The sequence below is a fragment of the Idiotropiscis lumnitzeri genome, chromosome 1 (genome assembly GCF_059441095.1).
Source record: "Idiotropiscis lumnitzeri isolate Australia: NSW breed Sydney's pygmy pipehorse chromosome 1, RoL_Ilum_1.0, whole genome shotgun sequence".
NCBI classification, from domain to species: domain Eukaryota; kingdom Metazoa; phylum Chordata; class Actinopteri; order Syngnathiformes; family Syngnathidae; genus Idiotropiscis; species Idiotropiscis lumnitzeri.
Genome location: NC_142391.1, coordinates 24,056,415 through 24,077,766, shown reverse-complemented (window position 1 = coordinate 24,077,766; position 21,352 = coordinate 24,056,415). Strand labels below are relative to the sequence as shown.

Here is a 21,352-nt window from a genome sequence, read left to right as displayed (position 1 = left end):
TTCCCACCAGGCCCGTACGTCGGATATCGAGCGACATACACGCGGCTAACTAGGGCTCTGTGCACCATCAATAAAGTATCTGGATGGAGAACCTTGTCCTTCTGAGACACCACCAACCTAGCACCCCCTTACACCCCACAAGCTGCACAACACCATCACGTCAACACCCCCCTCCCTTCCCTACCAGCCCAACCCTTCACCCCAAAAAACACTCAAGCTTCATCACAGAGGATTAACCGGAAACCTTGACACAAGCCATTGTTACGAAGGCAGAAGGGGGCTTGTGTGCTTCTGCCACCCTGTGTGGCTCTTTTTTTTTTTGCCTCCACTTAAGATTGTGAGACCGGGGTACTCTCAGCCCTCTCACTAACCTCCCTGAAGGACACACATACACACACATGCACAAGCGCAACGTTCCAACTACGGAATGAAATGAAAGTTGTTCTGAAGCAAAGAGATTGGTGCGTGAAAAGAAAGTGAAATGAGGATGAGGATTGTGTGCGTGAGTGTGCGGGGGTGTGCGCGTGCGTGTGTGTGTGTGTGTGTGGTAGGGGGGTGAAGGGTGCTGTAAATCTTGATGTCACTGACAGGAAGACTGTTGCAGGCCATTACCATAAATCTGACAAACGCTAATTTGATGGGAGGCTGTATCTGTCTGCTAAAGGACCAGTCTAGACGCTCCTATTGAGGGGTCCTACAGCGTAGCTCTGTTTTTTTCCAACACCATCTGGATGTGGCAGTAAGTGTCTGCTGTTATGGTTCACATCGACACACAAGCACCAATGCACACACAAACAAGTGTACAAAGCACACCATCCCAATAGCCGCTGCAAAGGCTTTGACATGTATATTGCTCTAAACAATACTGTGAATTTGGTGTCATTTGGTGACAGTCTATTCAGCGTCACTTCAGGCAACAGGTTACCTGCACACAACATATGGCCAAAATAACATAAAATTTAATATCACATGTAGAGCAGCATGTAGAGGTTAAAAGAAACCAAGTACATTTTCTAAGACGAAAGTAACTGAAAATTGGTGACCAAGTAGCAAATGACCAACTACAGTTTGATTTCATTAAATGCCTGACATTAAAGACATACTATATTGTGATTTTATTTGGGGGGGGGGGCATACTTGGTTCATACAGATACAGTTCAATGCAAAGTACAGAGGTGCCTTGAGAGACAAGTATTATTTGTTCCATGACCTCGCTTGTAACTCGAAACCTGCGTCTCTCAAATCATCTTTCCTCATTGGAATGAATGGAAATGAAACGATATTAGGAAAAACTTGTATTGCGATTTTTCTGTCAGATATTGCAGTTTCGATTTGATTTGCGATTTGTACGGTGACATTTACAAACATGACAGAAATAAATGCCGTGATTATACCATTAAAAAAATAAATAAGTTATTACTGTAATAATGCAAGAACACTAAGGAGGTTTTGTGATCGGGGGCAATTGTCTCAACTTTTTAAAAAATACTTGCCGTCAAGTATTATTTTGTATTTGTATTTTTTTAAACCCCAAAATGTTTTACATTCCGTACATGTACAAAAAAAAGTCAGACTATGTAAATAAAATAATTGTCACTTAGCACAGCTAAATTGATTAAAATATATAATTTTGAGACCTATTATTGTGTAGATAACAAAATTCAGTACTCTGTGGTGCAAATATTATTGAAGAGAATATAAATATTTAATATACGTTGGACATCGAGGTGTTTGTCATGATGACGTCAGCCGTTTACGTGTTCCAGTCTGAGAGCATCTGCGAAATTACTAATGTAGATGCCATCTTATTTTAGGTCGAGATACGCATTGATTAAAATACAACATTTTTGCGGTTCTAGCCTGACTTCTGTTAAGTGGACGGTACATCTATGCACTTATTTGGGGTCTTTCGCAACTCTGTGTTTCACTTTAGCAATTAGCACGCTTAGCGCCTCCTCATTCACTTCCTCTGTGAAAATGCTACTTGTTAGTGGGGTTGTTTATTTGTCATCACGCAGCCCGTTGCTGCTGCTGTGCACAGACTTGCATATAGTACAAATAAAGTCCGTGCTGCTGTGGCGCAACATAGCTTGGCGTCCTGCATTCAAGCAGCGGCGAAATAAATTCCTTCTACAACTGCGGATGACAGCGCAACGCTTTTTTTTTTTCATCAGTACAGCACTGGTTGGTGTGACCCGCTTCATGAGCGTGGGGCACAAGAGCCCTTTAAAAAAAAAAATGCAGCTTTGACTATCTCGAAATCAAGTTGGCTGAGATCCCGATTGCTGTCTCAAAACGATAAATCGTTCAGCCCGACCACCGGGTCATCACAAGGCTTTCCATGCCGCAAAGAAAGGCACTAGTGACCACCTTGCCCCTGAGATGAAATGAGGACATCCTCGTCCATGGAGTCGCCAACTCAAAGGGAATTCAAATAACACCGAGCCGTTTTGTTAATTGCAGCATAGAATAGCTACACTTACACAAATAATCCAAAACTATTCGACGCGACAGCATCAAAACTCAATAATGCATAGTTGTCACATTTTCAGACATTTATCGTCAAATAAATACTGTATAATGTATGAATATAATGTATTTTGGAAGCAAATCTTCAAATTCACTTTAGGGGGTTTAAATGGTAAAAATGAATTGAGGAGATGTAGCTCACGCAGCAGATCAAGAAAACTGAGGGGACGAAGGGGCCACCATTTCTTACAGCCATCCCGCCAGACACATTTATCTTTTTGGAGCCTACCTGGCAGCCACTGTGTTTCTGCAAAAGTACATTAGGTAGACAATGAGTGGGGTGTGGGGGTGCATTAATGGGCCCACCCAAGGACTGTTTTCATACTGCCCCCCCCCCCTCCTTTCTGAACAAGAAAGCAGGAGGCTGAGGTGGTGGCATGGCAGCTGCATTCAAAGACAGAAGACACCTTTGCTCTGTGGGACATCCGGAGGGTAGATAAAGGGGGCACAGAATGAAGGGGAGCCACGGGGCACCATTATGGTATATAAATCTTGTAATTGGAAAGGGTGATTAGCGAGGCTGCATTAGCATATGGCGGCAAAAACTTTGGTTTCGTGGGCAAACTGTTGGGCAAAAAGATGTTTTTCCATACTCATATAGAGGATCAAAGCTGGAGGGGCCTCCTTTTGAACGCCCAGAAACCAGTGTGCAAAAACCGAGGGGGGTGCAGGGAGCCCCAGTTCATAGACATTAAAAGGGTGGATGGGGTGGGTACTTGTCCCATTTTCCATCAGTTATAGCAAACGTTCATATGGCATCTTGAGATGACAAACTAAATTTTGATAAAAACAAATCTTTGGGCCCCCATTCTCACTGACTAAAGTGTGGGAAAGTTTCCTACTCGAGAACATTGTCATTAAATATGAAAGGGCCGGCCTCATCAACTATTTCTAGGCCCCTCTAAGACAAAAAAAAAAAGACCTGATGAGTACCAAGTGAACAATAAATCTGTTTTTATACTGAGAGAATGCCGCTGAATGAGTGGGAGCCACAAACTGGGAAAGCCTTTTCAATTACAAAAAGATCCTTGCAGGATATGGCACTTGTTTGATTCCTAAAATAGAGGAAACTAATCCGTATATCAGATCGTGTCACAGAAACAAGTTCAACCTTGTGTAACATGAGACGAGCGGACAGGATCCAATCAGATACATTTCTTTTGACAAAGCTATGATGTGTTATGATGGATTTACAAGAAGCAATACGACGAAGCCAAATTGATCAGAATATGTGGTAGCGTGACATACGTATAGAGTAAAAAAAAGTCATCTATTCACCAAGTATATTTATGAAAAACATGATAAAACAATCCAATGAAAAACAGTGACAAAATGGTCCATCTTTTGCAATAAACCGACGTACTGGCGACCGTTCCCAAGTGATAAGCTTCTTGATGGCGTTCATGATGGTTGACCACAATGTCATTGCCTCGTCTTGTCTTTCAATTCTGTGGGAAACTTTGCATGTGATTTGTATCATGACACACAAAATCGCTATCAGATGACTATCGTTAGAACAACATCTCTGTTAAATGCTTGTGAGCGAAAACAAAAGCAGATACTGATTTATCGGCACTGTAAGCAATTCGGCAGATAGAAACATAAAGGCTTTGACGATGGCCATCTCTTATGAGATCCTTCAGCAGGAAAGTATTTTCCTCTCTCAAAACAAGCATCTAGTGAACACAGTTGTTGTGACCTATGCGACCTGAATCTGTTTTGTTTTTTTCCATGACAGTATGAACACCTATGAACACCATTTTCTCAAATCTGACTTGGGACACTTTCATATGTGGTCCTAGATTGGATACGTATGAGATTTTTTTTTGTTTAAATGCAACTGCCGCCTAACATCCAGGTCGCATGTCTCCCTCAGCATTGTGATAGACTGGTCCGAAATGTGCTCCGGGAGGGAGAGTGATGGCAGCTGGGGGATCAAATTGGCAAAGTTGCTTTGAGTAACAATATCGACTTGATATTTTACATTAATTTAACCACAAAGCATGAAGCATAAAGTGGACATTCATGGTGATTAATGCGCCGCAAGGACGTGAATTCTCCATGAAATGATATCAAAAAGCCTTGCCTCATCATTTTATATATATAATATATATATATATATATTTACATTATATATTTATTCTGCAAGCATCTACTGTTTCAGATTCTTTTGAAGAATGACAACATGCTGGTTATGTCAGTGAAAACATCAGGGAGCGTCTCACAGGGGCAGACAGCGTGGACAGCAATCTCAGAGACACATGCGAAATAATGTTCAATGATTATGAAAATAGAATACAAATGATCAAAATGACTCGTGACGAAGTAACATATTTTAAGAGATTGTATGTATGAAAATGTCCACTTTCATGAAGACCTGAGCGTCATGATTCCGCTGCATTTTCAGGATGACGGTTTGATGAAGGCGCTTTATCATGATACTGACCGGTCTACTTATCTGAGTTTGTTTTATGTAATAAAATTTTGCAACACGAAAAACCTCATAATGAGTCACACAACTCTTGTCAATTGTGACTGCTAATCATAATCGATGTGACAGTATGTGGGAAATGGGAGGTCGTTTCGGATGGCGCATGATTCTTTGTCAGAAACTAAGCAGACACATTGTTTTAACCTTTGCCGGAGGAGCCTGTGTCTCATTCCCAGGGGCTGGCTGGGTAGAAGGGTCAGTGACTTCAATAGGCCTTCATTAAGCACAGTTAGTGTCAACAGTTAATTATGCAAATTAGGAGACCCAGTATGAGTCCATGGCCTCACCCTTTCATTGCCTCCTCACATACAAAAAAAATGTACCACCCAGGAGATGCACACTCACCATATCCCACATATGCGCTGTAGCGCCTTTCATACATTATTTTTGCTCCTCACTCACTTCTTGTCAAGAAGAATCCAAAATGCGTTATGGTGCCGATACATAAATGGAGGCCAACGAGGCCCCCGAGGTCTCCAGTGGCTTTTCTACCATCAAAGAACCTCCAAAAGATTCTTGCTGGGTGAGGCTGAAAGCCCACCAAGCTCTCCTCATCAAGACCTGGCGTGTGGTAGGGCAGGGTCTCCTCCTCAAAAACAAAAACGAGGTCGAAAAAGAGCATGCAAACAGACAATTAGGCAAATAAAATGTATGACAGCCAAATTCGGCCATTGTTTTGGGGGTGACGGTAATGACAGGCCCTTTGCTCTTCTGCCTCTCCATACATGTGATGTCAATGGCCCCGCGACTCTCTGACGCTGGGAAGCCAAAGCCATCAGTAATTAAAAACGGCAGCCCTTGGGCCTCTCGGCTGGGTCTGCTCAAAACTCTCTCGCCAATGTCACCTAGTAGGCTCTTCTCACTGCATCTCTGCTGGAACGTATACACAGGCTGGAGTTTCGATCAGGTACTTTGAGAGTCAACTATTAAGAGGGGCTTCTCTCAATTGTGGGGTGTAATTTAATTTACGCAGCTTCCCCTCAGCCCTTCATCGAAATCAGTCGACGTCTAACTAAAGGCGAAGCTGCATAGCCTTTCTTGGGGACGTGAAGGACGTTTTACACACCACATTTACTTTTGGAGTCGCCCTGTTGTTGACTTTATTTTCGCAGAAAAGAACATACGAACCAGATCGACATCTTCCAGATGTGAATGCAAGAATTCTGCTCACGCTGTGATGCGAGTGTGATCTTTTTCATGCAATATCTTGCACTGACCGTGTGACCTTGCAGCAGAGTCACTGCGCCGTTGATGAGGACGTGTTAGTCACATTTTTGGCTCAGAAGGATTCCATTACTTATGATATCTTCTGCAAAAATGACTTTCACTGTCAATTAAGGCTGAAATGGGTCCTCCAGTAAATTGAGTACCTCAATAAAAAAAAGTTTAAAAAAGGCTGAAGGCATTTTTTTCTTCTTTGAGTATCCGCTTAATTCCGTGTAAACAGCCAAGAAGAAGGCTAATTTTCAATTAAGCCTTACTTAGCAAATAATATATGGACATCAATGCCTAGGTATGATTTTAACAGCTTTCAGACTGTCTGGGGCGTTGTTTATTGTCACAAGTGTGGCTGCCATGGAAAAGAATCCCTGATTTAGGGGACCAAGAAAAAAATGAAATAATGTTAACATTGTATTGTAAGGTGCTGCTGCCAGCGTTTAGCTGCTAACGCCATTAGTCCTTCTAGCTCCGCTAGCCGCGCTAAAGTTAATAGACCTCAATGACTCTGCACACTCTGATGCGGATAGGCTCACACAGGTGTGATGCTTTAGTCGCAAAATCGCAACTGCGGTTCTGATGTCACTTTGTCTCAGAGAGCAAAATTCATGGCGAGAGATTCATCTAGAGAGGAAAATAATGTACTGCTAAGCGCAGAATAAAGTGTTGGCTGTTTATTATGAAGTGGAAATTTGTTTTTTCTGGGCTTCTTAATCTCTAACCAAGGGGGGTAAAAAAAACATAAAAATTGTATCCGAATACCCGATGATTTGATCACATTTTTAGTCGTATATCAAATAGTATATTACGTGTATATTCAATAGCTGATATCCTAAATTGCCCAGAAATCCTGAAGACATTAAGGCCTTTTCTCGCTGCATTTGATTTTCTTGGTATTGGCCGCGGGTTAGCGCAGAAGTACAGCAGAGGTCCGGTGCCAGCTTGCCCATGTTTGGTGGTGCTTGGGTCACAGCCAATTAAGAATTGCTATTAGTACTTCTGAAATCACGCCGCCAGCCCCTCTCCTAATGGATAAGCCTGACGACGTCACGGCTTCGTCAGATCGCCGCATTCTATCCTTGCGCTCTTGTGTCACATACACAATGAACAGATTTGTTGACGCCGCGCTGCTCATTCCAGGTGCGCCCTCCCCGTTCACCACCTCGACGTGAAATGGGAAGTGCCGAGGTGAATATTTATATATGAGAGAATGCGTACAGTCAAGAAAGACGCGCAACAGTGCCCTGTTTGTTCCGTTCTATGAGCACACGGTAGAATAAAGTCGTAGCAAGAATACTGCACCCACTTTCTGATCAGAGGTAAAAACTGGTGGCTTCACCAAGTGTATTTTATGTAGATATTTCTTCTTTCACTCACTTTAACGTACTGACTTCTTCATGCCGTTATCGCATTTGACTCATCTTCATCTGAAAAACAACAATCAGAGCCTTGCATCAAGTCTGCAGAATTTAGTAAATATTTGATATAATAATGCTTCTGATTATTTCAACCCTGGCCAACCCAAAATCTCACAGGCAATTAGTATTATCTACACAGAAAAAGAAACAAACAACAAGCCTTGAATGAAGACAGCTGCAGAACATGTCTGGCTCATCATCAATAAGAACATCAAGCATGTTAACGAAGACCACGATTGCTACATATGCTTACACATTTTCTTAACACGCACATAACACATTTCATTACTGCAATAGTTTCCAGTGATCGAAATCAAGGTGCATTAAAAACATGCGTCAGCGTCGTAAATACTTTGTCCGTGTAGAGCACATGTGGGAGAGAAGACTTCTCCAAGCAGTGAGCACCAGGGAAACGTGTGACCCCCACCCCCCCAAAAAAATACATAAAACATCATCCTACAGTGTTTTACTTAATTGCTATGATCCTACTTGGTTATACCTGTTCAGTTTTAGTTTGTTTGCACTAATTTATACAGACTTTAGATTCAGATTTTAACGAGCGATTTCCTCAAAAAACACAACATGTGTGAAAGGGAAAACTAGGCAGAAGCATACGTCAGGACTCACAGTCAACTACACTAATGAGTCCTTTACGGACTTTCTTCTTTGTATAAACATAGAAGGAAAAAAACTGTCACACAATGCTATTAAGTCCTTGTCTTTTTAAATAATAACACTGACACTGTAATTATATATATTTTGTAATAATTTGGTGCTATTATTATTTGTGGTTTGTGGTTACTAAGTGCTACTTTCTTTGATTTGATGCTTTCCCTGTATTAGAATGCCACCTACTGGCTGTCCCAAAATATTTACAAAGTCGACATGATGTAAAATGATACGTTATTGCACTTTGATCAAACTAAATAGTGAGTTCTTAATCATTATCATTTACGTATATGTTGCTATTATGATTATATTATTATCAAGGTCTTCTGACAAAAAAGTTTGGAAAATACTGACCTACATAAACCATTGTAGACTCACAACCTTAATTGCGGCAAGGCACACATTTTAGATAAAAAAAATATTTCATGGCACACCACCAAACAAAAAATGTTAGGTAAAGTATGAATGCTGAAATAAATAAGATCTTATGGCCCTGCCCCTCCTGTACAGGAGATCCAAGCAAAAATCTTTGCAGATTGGCAGCACATGCCTCGGGTCAAAAGTTTCCAACATGTCGATAAAGCACTACTTGTACAAGGTCATACAGAGAACAAATAGCTTGTTTCTCAACAGGAATTACAGTGACTGTGTTTTTGTGAACTAGCCATGTCTAGGGACCATAGAAACCGTTGAAAAATATAAATTCCTTTAACTTGATGAATGGCCCAACAACATTTTCATTCAAGAGTAAAGAATAAAAACAGAATTACTTTTTCCCAACAACGTCACTAAACACAGGAGGATCTTAACATCTTTTTCTGCTTTCATGTATCATTAGCACTCCAATTGAGACTGATAAAACTTGCGTTGATGAAGAAAGAAAAAAAAATACCCTTCCCAGAAGCGATGTTAGACACCAGAAAGTAAGGGACGTGTACGCAGAGTGGAAAGAGCCAAGGTTGATGGACACGTATCTGGAAGTAGTGCAGCCATGGCTACTTCATAAACGAATGAGTACAAAAGGGAAAACATTTACAGAGTCAAAAGACAGGAAGGAACAGCGGCCAACCGTGCCATGATCCATCACAGGCCAAACTGATTCAGCACAGTTCAACTTTTCTGAACCGGCCTCTCGAGATACGGCATCCAGATGACCCATTGAAGATTAAAAAAAAAAAAAAGGCCATGAAATGACCGACACGAAACTGAACCCTTCAGAAAAACAAATACATAAATTGTTCAACTTATTCGATTAATACATTTGATTATTGTTAGGGATGCTGTTTTTTTTTTTGTGGCTTATGTACTTCAAGGTTTGTCTTCGCTTACATGCACTGATTAAACTTACAGCGCGGCTGCAAACAAAGAGGCAGTAAATGACTTTTACCATTATAGCCGATATTTTTCAGAAAGCCAATAGTATCATTAATCCTTGCTAATAATCACAAAGCATGAGTAGACTCATTTGCAAATGATTGCCTGATGGAAGGTAACACACACGGTTCCCAAAAGCAGTGATTTAACATGTAGGACATTTTAACCTGAGGTATGTGCATCCAAAATGCAAATATGTTGCAGAGGGCGCCTTCCCTGACCTATACAACTCTACAAAATGAGAATACTCGATGGGGTTGGAGTCAGTTTTACGAATCAAATTTGATTTTATTTCACCCACTCATCCCCCAAGTCTGCCAACAAGGACATTGTGCAACCCTACTTGAAGAGCACAGGCCCATCTTGGTTTTACTCTATGATAATCTCAGTGCAGATCATTAGACACAGTCTCAAATGTCGCACAGACACTCAGCGAGCAGTGTGAAATGTAAAAGTGCATTTTACTGAATGTTATATCACTGAAAAGACAGCACTAAAAGCATATTTTCTAACTCGGAAAGAGATGGCTATCATATTAATATTTGAGCGCACAAATGGAGCCAGATCTGGGTAAAAAGTGTATTGAAGTGGCCTCTATTATGGGAAAAAGTAAATGGAGACCAGGCAAACAAGTGCTTATAATAAATACTTGAATTGTTTCAACATGTTTTGGCCACTGTTCACAGAAACGTTTTCTAAAGAGGTGAAAAGGGCTGCGCACAATAAAACCAGATTGTGATTTCACTAAAACGTGTGCCCCTTTGATGTGCCGGTTGCCACACATGCGTCTCAACTACCACAAAAACAATGCACTTAGAATATGCCATTAAATGGGCACATGTTTTTCATACCTCCATTTGGGATCAGGGTTGTAAATGTTCATTAAAACAAACCTCACTCATGTGGATCTGTTCAGGCAAGATATAAAGAAATTAAATAATACATTATATGAGATGATGGCTGCCAAGGCTTCCATGTTCCGTTGCATGTAGCGCTGATATCACCGTCAACAAATACAAAGATAGCGAGGGCTGATCAGTAGGTATTTGGCGCCACCCAGAGGACATTAAAAAAATTGCAAATTTCACTTGAAGAGGACATACAGTCGTGTTTTGTTTGTAGAAAATTGATGAGCGTATGGATGGTCTTTCTAATTAATTGTATACAATCATTGTGTCTCTGGGTTGCCTGCCAGCCAAAATACGAAATTTAACATCTGAGTTCATCTGAAAATGTGTCTGCAAACAAGCTGTCCTGCACTTCCATATTTTAACTCCCCCCACACCAAGGTCCTTCACAGATAACACGATTCAAACACCTCGAGCCGCTTTTAAGAAAAGCCGCAGTTCAGCTGCAGTACAGCGCCTGAAACACTGTCGTGCAAAGGGACTGTCAACCAGAAACAACTACATCCCCCAAGGGTGTAATGCCCCTGCTAGCATGTCAAAACCAAAAGATAAGCACATGCATGGAATTTTGTTGCAGAAGAAGAGAAGCGGCACAAACTACCTGGTTGCCTGTCAAGTTGTCAAAATCTGACGAAAGCCGAGTCGAAGTTTATTAATCGATGACGTCGGTGATGTTTTTTTAACCATGCTATGGTGGACGCCAAACTCTTTTTTTTTTTTTTGCAGAAGACCAGTTTCAAGTAAAAACAAATACTTCGGCAAAGAAACAAATAAAACATGATAACAAAAATTCAATTCAGCATTATGTCGAAGTTGTCGTCATTGGTGGGGGCAGAAAAAGCATACTAGGATTCCTCTATCAAGCTAGAGAGCAATTGTACTCAAATAAAAAATAAAATACTTGACCCTCGTGATTTTTGACATGTTTAAGGTTTACAATAGTTTGACAACTCATGAAGCTGTTTCAGACTCATCTTGGTGCGAATCAGGTAGATAAGGCTATAAAGAATCGGTGTGGCACAGACAGACAGACAGACAGACAGCCAGCAGATAAACCCTTCAATGACTAAAGCATTTTATGTTCAGTACCAGTAGAGGGCGCAATTGCTCTATCGACGACGACGACCAAAGGGACATCTTCCATACAGTACAAAAGAACGTCAGGAATAGGAATTGGAGCATGATAGTGACGTTGGAGTCCCTCTGGTAATAACCTGCTGCAACTGCAGTACCAAGATATAATCAATGTGCAATGACTGACATTCCATATCTCATATTTTATTGAATCCAGTTTCTGAAGCTATTACTTGTCTTTCAATATGTGGATCAGATTAATGTGTGTTGGATTAAAAAATTTGAACAGCACCGTAATATAATCGCATATTTTCTTTTGTCTGCCACAAATGAACATGAATCTAATTGTTGTTTATGAATGTCACCTGCCTTTTTTGCACCCCAAAGAAATATGAATAATTGCTATTTTTAATGAAATGAGTACTGTCTGAACTGATGCATGTCCACACAAACGTCACAACAATATTGGCAGCCAAAAAGAGCAAAAATAAAAAGGTGCCTGGAGACCTGATTACGATCAGACTCATGGACCCGTTCGCTTATCACAATAATCTTTGGTCAAGCATATGAGACGCTTCAGGCGCTATGAAAATGAAACATTTGTTAAAAAAATAAAAATAAAAAAAAATAAAATCCACATTTACATTTTTGTAAACTCACAAAGACAGTAAGACAAAATCAGATAAAGATAAAGAACAATAGTGGAGAAAATAAAATCCAATGATTAAAAAAATAATGACTAGATAAATGAATAAATACATAAAATGAATCCAAATTAAATAGTTAAATGAATAAATAAGTGAGCCGATAAAATATGAACATAAATAATAAATGGATCAGTTAATAGCTACGCCTTGAGCCTCCTTACTCGACACAGGACGCCTGTATGCACCTTCTCTGAACTTCTTTGCAAAATACAATCTGGCCTTCCGATTATTTTTCCTGACGGGTGGTTTGCATCTTGTGGCATCGCTGGTATAGTTCTCTTTTTTTGAACATTGGATTGTGATACCTTCACCAGTTCTTCGTGGAGGTTGTCAGTGACGTCACTGACTGTTATCTTTGGGTGTTTCTTCACAGCTCTCCCACCGTTTCTGTCACCAACTGCTGTTGATACCCTCGGCCGACCTGTTCGATGTCTGTTGCTCAGTACGTTCTTTTTTTTTTCTTTTTTCAGGACATTCCAAATTGTTCTATTGGCTACGCCCAAAGTTAGTGCGATGGCCCCTCTTCTCTAAGCTTCAAAATGGCTTGCTTTTATGCCAGAGACAGCTCTCCGGTCTTCACATTTGCTTTGCTTTCACAGGTGAAATGCAAAGACCGATACAACTTTTTTTCACTTCTGATACAATACTGATATTGCGACTTGTCCGATACAATATCAGCAAGAATGATACATGATTTAATTTATTTTATTTTTTATTTGAGACTTGATCAAGTTATATATAATAAAGTGTTATTGAATTGTATTGTATGATACTATTAAACCGAATAATGGAAAATCACAGCAGTTTGTCCTCACATCCTCCATTCGACCACTCGAGCAGCCAGCCGCCTGAAGCCTCCACCCCGCGAGGCAGGCCCAAGACTATGGATCTCATTCAAGTTGGCTGATATCAGAACCAAATATCGGATCGGGGCACCCCTAGTTGTTAACACAAAGTGGTGGCAATGGTCTTATCTATTCAGCATGTTACATTTCAAATAGAAGGGATGGAAGAGAATTGTGGTCTAATGTGGCATTTGGGCAGATTAGCAATAGACATGGTTTGATGGGTGTATTGATAGTTTGACCAAATAACAAAGGCACAGAGAATGAAACAATGTTAACGTCATTGACTTATTTTTAAATTTTTTTTTACAATTGTTGCGCTGTTTGGCAATAAAACATCCACATTGTGACATGCTTTACTACGCCCCAGTTGCCGGTAAATAAAGTTCACAAAAGGCCAATGTGCTATCACTTCCTTTGGTTCGCCATCAAACGTCAAACAGGAAGTAGTCCTTTGTTTTATCCCCAAACTAGCAGACCAGAATTTGTAACCAAAAAAAACAACCTTGACACAACAAAACAAACCAGTAAAGCTTGACATTCAGGTTTAAGGAAACCAGTAAAAGATAGTGGGTGAGTGACCATTCAATCAACATCCCACCAAGCATTTTCAAGTGTGGGACATTTCCAGCCCCGGGGTGGCCCAATGGCTGCTCCCATCCTGTTTTAGAAAAGGACGGAAGCAGGTTGGACATATAAATTGGCCGCACACTGTGAGAGCACATCTTAGTTTACAGTGCAAAAATCAAACTTCCTATGACATAACAACCCTAACCTAAACAATATACCTTACACATTTACGCCACCCGTACAACCCAAGAGTATTTGTTGGACACATTTGAGCTATGCAGTGTGCCGTTTTCCCACGTGGTAGTTCAAAGTTCATGTTATTGTACCATGAGCTAAAGTCTTAATAAAATGGGGGGATTACACCAAATACCTGCGCATCGCAAGATCAAGGAGCTAAAACTAGCACTCCCTGTGTAGCTTGACAGTAAACACAAGGATGTTTGTTGTCAAGATTGCTTGGTAAGTAAGGCGAGTAAGATGCGACCGAAAAACAAGCGCTCTATAAGGACAAATTGCAAAGACTAGAGGCTACGCTCATTTGGATTTCAAGAAGCACGGAGCTCTCCTCCTGGCTCTGCTTCTATAATATAAAGTCGACGTGAGAACGCTCGCCTCTTATAAAGTGATCCCGCAAAAAGCCGTATCTAAAGAAAGCATTTATCCATCTGCACTTTTTATGTCCAACGCAGCCAAGCATGATAATTCTATAACAGATAAGATAGTTGCACTTAGTGCCAGCATCTGGTGTGACCAGCGTATAAAGCAAATAACACTTGCCGTGTGGAAAGGCAGCAAACTACAGTTCGCAAGTGGCCGACAAAATTGAATCACAGATGAACGTATATTAACTGTGGCTAGAGAAAAAAAATCAAATAAAAACTACAAATGCACCGGCACAACAAGTAAATAAGGCAATCGATCATTCACAGCCTCACAAAACTTAACCCTTCCTTTTATTGACGCCCGTTTGCAGTCTTTGTAACAATCTGTCTATGACATATGGCCCCTCAAAACCTGACACACTCGCCGGTTTTTCCATTGCAACGCGCCAGTGGGTGTACGATGTTCAACAGTGGTGCATCGCTTGGTCCAAAGACTTTCCAAATGTATGTTTTTGCAACTGTCCAATTCAGTCGGATGCCACGTTGTGGAAATGGCCTGAATGATCCGTTACGGCTCAAGTGTGGCAATTTTACGGGCTCTGTGTGTAAAACAGGCTCCAACTTTTTCTTTTTTCAAATTATTTAAATGTTTTTGTTTTTCCTAATGCACATAAACACCAATCCATTGCAACATTGTTCAGAAACAGCTCTGTTTCGTTCAACCTAGTTCCCTTCAATTCTATTTATAGGAGTAATGTTAAAGTGCATAAATCAGTAACACTGTGTGCAATATTTATGAGCTTAGTGCGTATTCTTCTACAGCGATCACGCCTGACTGGAATAAATGTTCAAACAGAGACATAAGAATGATCTTGTTCATTTTATTACAATTATCAGCGTGAGACACTCCATAAACGCAGCACAAAATTCTCTTTTAGCTTTGAGAAGCGGCATGAGCTTATCTACAGTAAGGTGCTACGGCACACAACTTCCGGGGTGCATTTTCGCTTTAATTGGGCCATTCCAGTCTGCACACTCCGCTGGGTTTGTTCCTCAGCGAAGCACAAACCAGCCTTGAGATTGTCGAGCTGAAGGATTCAAGGGGGGTTGAGGGTCATTTTCCAGCCCATTAATGACATAATGAAGTGACCACAACGTGCCTAAGAGGCACCCATTGACCCCGAATGAATGAGACCAAATTTGAGCACTTTGTATGTTGAACTTTGGGTTTGAAATATAAAAAGTCACAAACACAAAATCAGCTTTGGTGCCTGCTGAACTAAATTGAACAAAGGAAAATAATCGAGTGGAGTATTTTGTTAAATAGGCCTTCTTACTGCAATAGGGCATAATTATCTAATCGTTACCTTATTAGCATAATTGCCCAAGTCATAAAGATAAAGATGTCCTTTATTAGTCCCACAATGAGGAAATTTGAGAAATTTTCAACCTAGTGTCACAATATCAATAAAAGTACCAGTTTTCTTCCTAAAAACTGTTTTCTCTCTAAATATTTAGAGAGTCTCAAGAATCCACATTATGGTAGCTCACAAAACTTGAATAGAGGAAACTGGAGTCCTTTTTTATTTTTCCAAAAGATTCAAAAACTACCAAAGCAATAATACTTTTAGGCAAACAAAATGTTTTCAGGAGGGGTAAAAATATCCATACTTCTTCAAGTACTGAAAAAAAACAAAACAATAAAATGCAGTCTCTGCTGTGGAGATGCTTTGGGAAATTCTCCAGGGCCCAATATTGATAGAAGCTGCACAATAGGAAAGGCATGTTTGTTTGACAGTTACACAAAGTGGCATGAAACACTTTTATCAGAGTTCAATGTGCCAGTTTTGAAATGAACATTGAGCCTGAATCACATTGCAGATGAAAATGAAAAGGGCAAGTCAAAAACATGTTTTGCCAACTTGCCAAGTCATAACAAGGATGTTTGATGTTTAAACAGCAAATTCAAAATACATTGTTTTAATACGGAATGTCAGGGATAGTGTTAAGGTGTTTTTTTTTTTTTTTTAAAGGTCCAAACATGCGTGGAAGTGGAACACCATGTCCAGAATGTACAGTCTGAGTAGTCGAGTCGTGTGACTTGTGCCTCTTGACCTGGATTTTAACTCTTGGACTGCATGGTGTAAGTAACACAATTCAGATTTCTTTTTTTAATCTAATGCGGCACAATTGGGATAGGCGTCATGGCAGCTTGAACAGAAAAAAAGAATGAAATCAGATATCTTACGATCTTCGCAAGCTTGACGTGATCAAAATAATCTTAACTACACAGCCCGTCCAAACAACACAAGTAAACACATTTAGGTGGAATTTGTCAATGTGTCAACAATATTCAGTCTAGGGCTGAAACGAGTGACTGAATAAATTGAACATTTGGATTACAACACAGATTGACGCAAAATCTCAGAGAAAATTTTTTTTTCACAGGTTAATATTGCTGCGGACAAATAGAAATTGAGTTGTACAGTGGAAGCCAGAAGAAAACCGTCCGTAAAACATTGTGAACGTCCAGAGTAGGGCTGTGACGATAATTTGATATTGATATGTGCCGTGATAGTTGGGTGATTGATATCAATAGAAAATGGAATTGATGAATTATCGATAAAAAATATAGATTTAAAATAACAGCAGATTCGACCTATCACGGCCCGACTCGTCACAAACTCCCTCCCATTTAGGAAATACAACCCGAGTCTTACGCAAGCGCCGCTGAGCTAGCGTAACTCAAAACAAACAAAAAAAAAAACGGGTGCCGAAAGGTCGATTTACTGGCCGACTTGAGGAAACGGCCCGTAGCTCCATCGCACGGGAGCTCCGGAGAAGCGAGGCCGGCATACGTAGCAGTTAAGCCAAAGAAAAACACTTTCCGCGGACACGCACGGAACGAAACAGCCTGTAGCTCCATCACACGAGAGCTCCGGAGAAGCGAGGCTGACGTACATAGTAGTGAAGCCGCTAACAAGCATCCCGGACACGCATGACAAGGGAGGCCGGTGTGCGTTTGACTTTTTTTCTAGTTCATTTTGTAGGTTAAATGTTACATTTTAAAATAAAACAAATCGTAATTCAGACCTTTTCCCTTTTTTATTTTCAATAGTAAAATAATAATAATAATGATAATAATAATAATAATAATAATAAGTCGATATCGACGGATATGGCATACTTGCGTCACGATATAGTTTTCAGCCATATCGCCCAGCCCTAGTCCAAAGTGCCAAGTGGTTAGGGCTGAACAATTTATCGTTTTGAGACCGAACTCATTATCTCAGACAATGTAATTTCGAGATTGTCAAAGCTGCGTTTTTCTTTTTCTTTTTTTAAAGAACCCGCAAGGCACGCTCATGGAGGAGGTCACACTAACCAGCGCTCTACTGATTTAAAAAAAAAAAAAACGTCGCACGTCGTCCTGTGGAAGTAATTTATTTCGCCGCTGTTTGAATGCTAGGCGCCAGCCTAGCTTGCGCCGCAGCAGTACGGACTTTATTTGGACTACATGCAAGTCTGTGCACAGCACCATCAACGAGCTGCGATCAGAACTTGCTTGTACAAGAGCAAATCAATGATCACTGGCACAATGTAATGCAAACATTGTTAGCAAATCTAATATAGCCTGTCATTGCTAGTTAGAAGGTATTATAATGACCGCGCCAGTGGCCATGACACATTCGCCCGTGTACTTTCAATCCCTTGACTGAACAAAAGAAAAAGAATACAATGAGCACACTTATACACAAGCTTCTTATTTCACCGACAACTGACGGCCATTAAAGCTAACTAACAGTTGCCCAGGTGATAGCCAGCCGCTAACTTTTGCACACTCTCATTTGCTGACGCACATGTCACTCACCAGGCTAGGCCCCACCTTTTTAAAGTCTCACACGTTCAAAGTCACAGATACGAGTGAACAAAAATATTACCTGCACCTCACATGCACTTTGTTCATCTTTGTATCCGTATTGTTGATTAGTAACACAAACCTATTTTAAGCAATTACTCGATAAATCAATTGGACAATCGGTAGAATTATTTGCTCTAAAAATAATCGATATCTGGAGCCCTAATTCAGTCGAGCATGTGCATTACATAATCAAACAAGCAACCCGCTGATTACAATTTAGCACCCAATCAAGGCCACAGCAGCTCTCCTACAGGATGAGGTCCCCAATGACTAACCAGCCTTTAAGATTGTCAATTTTGTCACGTGCATCTGCCTGCATGATACACAGCGAGGGCTCGGCAAAACCGACTTACAATAAACACAACATTCATCTGTGGTGTTCCCACACATTGGATTCAAGTGCGACTGAGGGGATGAGTCATGTGTGAGACACAGTATTAATAGGTGCAATGAGGAACACTGTTCATCAGCTCATGCTGCAATTAAATTCTTATAGTAATGTAGACAGATTGGTTTAAGACAGTGATGGAGAACCTTCAGCCAGTGAGCTAGATATGACCCATTTACCCCCTCAAACGAGGAACAGGAGTGACCAGCTGCAGATTAAAGATGTCACATTAGCAGATTATAAATGTTTGAACTATTTCTTGCGTACAATGAAAATGGAAACAAAACAAGCCTACCTCGGGAATATCATCTTATGGGTAGTGTCACACTCACAGACTCAATATAAAAGTCTAACAATACTGACATCCTCTGGTTTGTGTTTCGATCTGACCATCTGACATGAATCACTCCATTCAGTGACCAGGTAATAGCCACAGTTGCTGAGCGCCTGCTTCAAAACACGAGGAGAAAGCCACCACGATGAAACTCACAACGCATATACAAGCATGCCCAAGTCAACAAAATCTCTCTGGTGCAATGGCTGCAACATTTTGGGGAATCTTTCTTACCCTGTAAAGCCCAATCCTGCACAAGGCAAGGGAGAGCTGCACGTACTCCGACATTGCGCTCAGCAACAGGCGTATCCCACGGCAACCCGCAAGCCAAGCCTCCCTGAGTAAGTGAATGGATGGAGGCGGATCAGGCTGATGCTGTGGCTGAGCTAAACGGCATCGGGGCGACAACGCGAGTCCGGCGCTTCGATGCCTTGCCGTGGGCTTCTCAAGTCAAGCTTAGCGGGAGGGACGGGTGAGAAGCTTGCCTTGTGTTTGCTCGCCATATTCATTCACGAGAAAAAGAAACTTAATACAATTGTCATAAGGATCAGTGAGAAACGGTGTCAGAGATCTTGCCACACAGCTTAAGGGCTCAGTGACAACTAGAGATCCAGAATAAGACCACAAATTGGATTAGTCACCATTACACGCCCACGCACTCCGTACTTTATGTAGCAGCTTGAAAACACTACTATTGTGTATATAGTGTATGCGTAAGGAGGAAAAATGAAACACTGGAGCTTGACGCGGTCTTGTGGGGAGTCAAGTGAGTCAACATGGTGCCGATTCAGCTCAGAGGTCCAGTGCCGGTCGCCACTATCGCCGGCCGACATAAAATCAAGACATTTCAAAACGCCATCAAGTGTGACGTCAGTCTATTGTGACCAAGACATCTTTCTGTATGGACGCTAAATCTAAAAATAGCATATTTTGATGACTGTGAATTAAACAGCACAACTTTTTGGAAATTGTGGTGATTATTTAAACCTGTACAGTGTCATGGCAGTTTTTCTGGTCCTTATTGTAGTAAATAGTAATGCAATGACATAGATCAGTGCCGATAGCGGTAATAAATATTGTTGGACTTAGGGCTGGGCGATATGACCTCAAATCAATATCGCGAGAAATTGACCAATTTTACCTCAATAACGATAAATGCACGATAAATTCATCCCGTGGACTAAAAAAAATATCAAAATAAATGCAGGAAATGCATATTGACTGTTTTTATTATTGACCAACTGGTACACATTACTTTCAATGAAAAATAAAAGTACAAAAATCATTTGTATAAATTCCAAAATAGCTTGCTTTGCATGACTTGAACAATGTCACAAAGAAAAAGGGTACCTCTTGCAAAATCTTTTTCTGCAAATAGATTGCACCAAGATGCTCTCATGATGTAAATAATGGCAAATAAAAAAATGCTAAATAAAATGAAAGAAAATGTCAATGCAAGCCAAATAAACGCGTGTGCTTCATCAGGAAAATGTGCCGTCTCGAGTACTCTGGTGCGCAGTCGCCACTTGTCGTCTATGTAATGCACAGTCAGGCTCAATCAGGGATCCATATTGCGACCCGACCACAAGTCGGATGTAGATGCAAAATGCTTGACACGTCCATATCGGGAAAGACGGCTTTCATGAAGCGTTTAAATTCTGTGCGCTCCACTGTAACTAGAGGAGCTATATCTTTAGCTATGTGCTAGGCTATCGCGTCCACCTCTGAGACGTTCTCTCGTATGGTGTTGCCTCCGTTAATGGGCTGTTGTCACTTGTCAAACCTTGCTTCTCACTTTGAACTTTCAGCACAGCATGGTTGTGTTGTGGGTGGTGAAAAGGCTTCTGGATTTGAATCGCCAGCTACGACAGCGACGTCTGTTTTCTTTCTCGATCAGACGGGTGGAGTCACGTGACTAGAGGCGCTGTAGCGGTCTTAAAGGGGCATGAACATTGCCGCAGACAGAAAAGGCATTTCTTTTTTTTTTAACACCAAATTTACCGACATGGGCAAAATGATTTTGGTCATTGTAATAAATTTCGGTAACGGTAAATTTTCGATTTATCGCCCAGCCCTAAGGTAAAGCCACTTAATGTGTCCAATATGGCTGCTAGCTTGTTAGGTATAAGTATCCATCTCTGGGGACGTCCATTTTGTCATTTGTTGTCAACTGAAAATGACATCACGGTTGCTCAGGTAACGACTAATCACAGCTCATCTTGAGAACATCACATGAGCAAATTCAGAAAACAGAGGTTGAACTGACTGTGTTTGACCTGAGACCTTGACTCCTGCATTTTGTG

The 21,352-nt window shown here is 40.9% G+C and overlaps 1 protein-coding gene across 2 annotated transcripts in view; it reads right to left on the bottom strand.

The window, feature by feature from the left end:
• Window positions 1-21,352, bottom strand: part of LOC148343877 (ADP-ribosylation factor-like protein 15) — an 89,118-nt gene that overhangs the window by 62,176 nt on the left and 5,590 nt on the right. The window contains exon 1 of one of the 2 annotated variants that reach the window (XM_088290918.1): window positions 19,284-19,632. The exons of the other annotated variant lie outside the window; for it this stretch is intronic. Coding sequence (XP_088147044.1) covers window positions 19,284-19,337 — 54 coding nt within the window. The 5' untranslated portion in view covers window positions 19,338-19,632. Of the gene's footprint in view, window positions 1-19,283; window positions 19,633-21,352 lie in introns of those variants that run through there. 2 annotated transcript variants of the gene reach the window in all.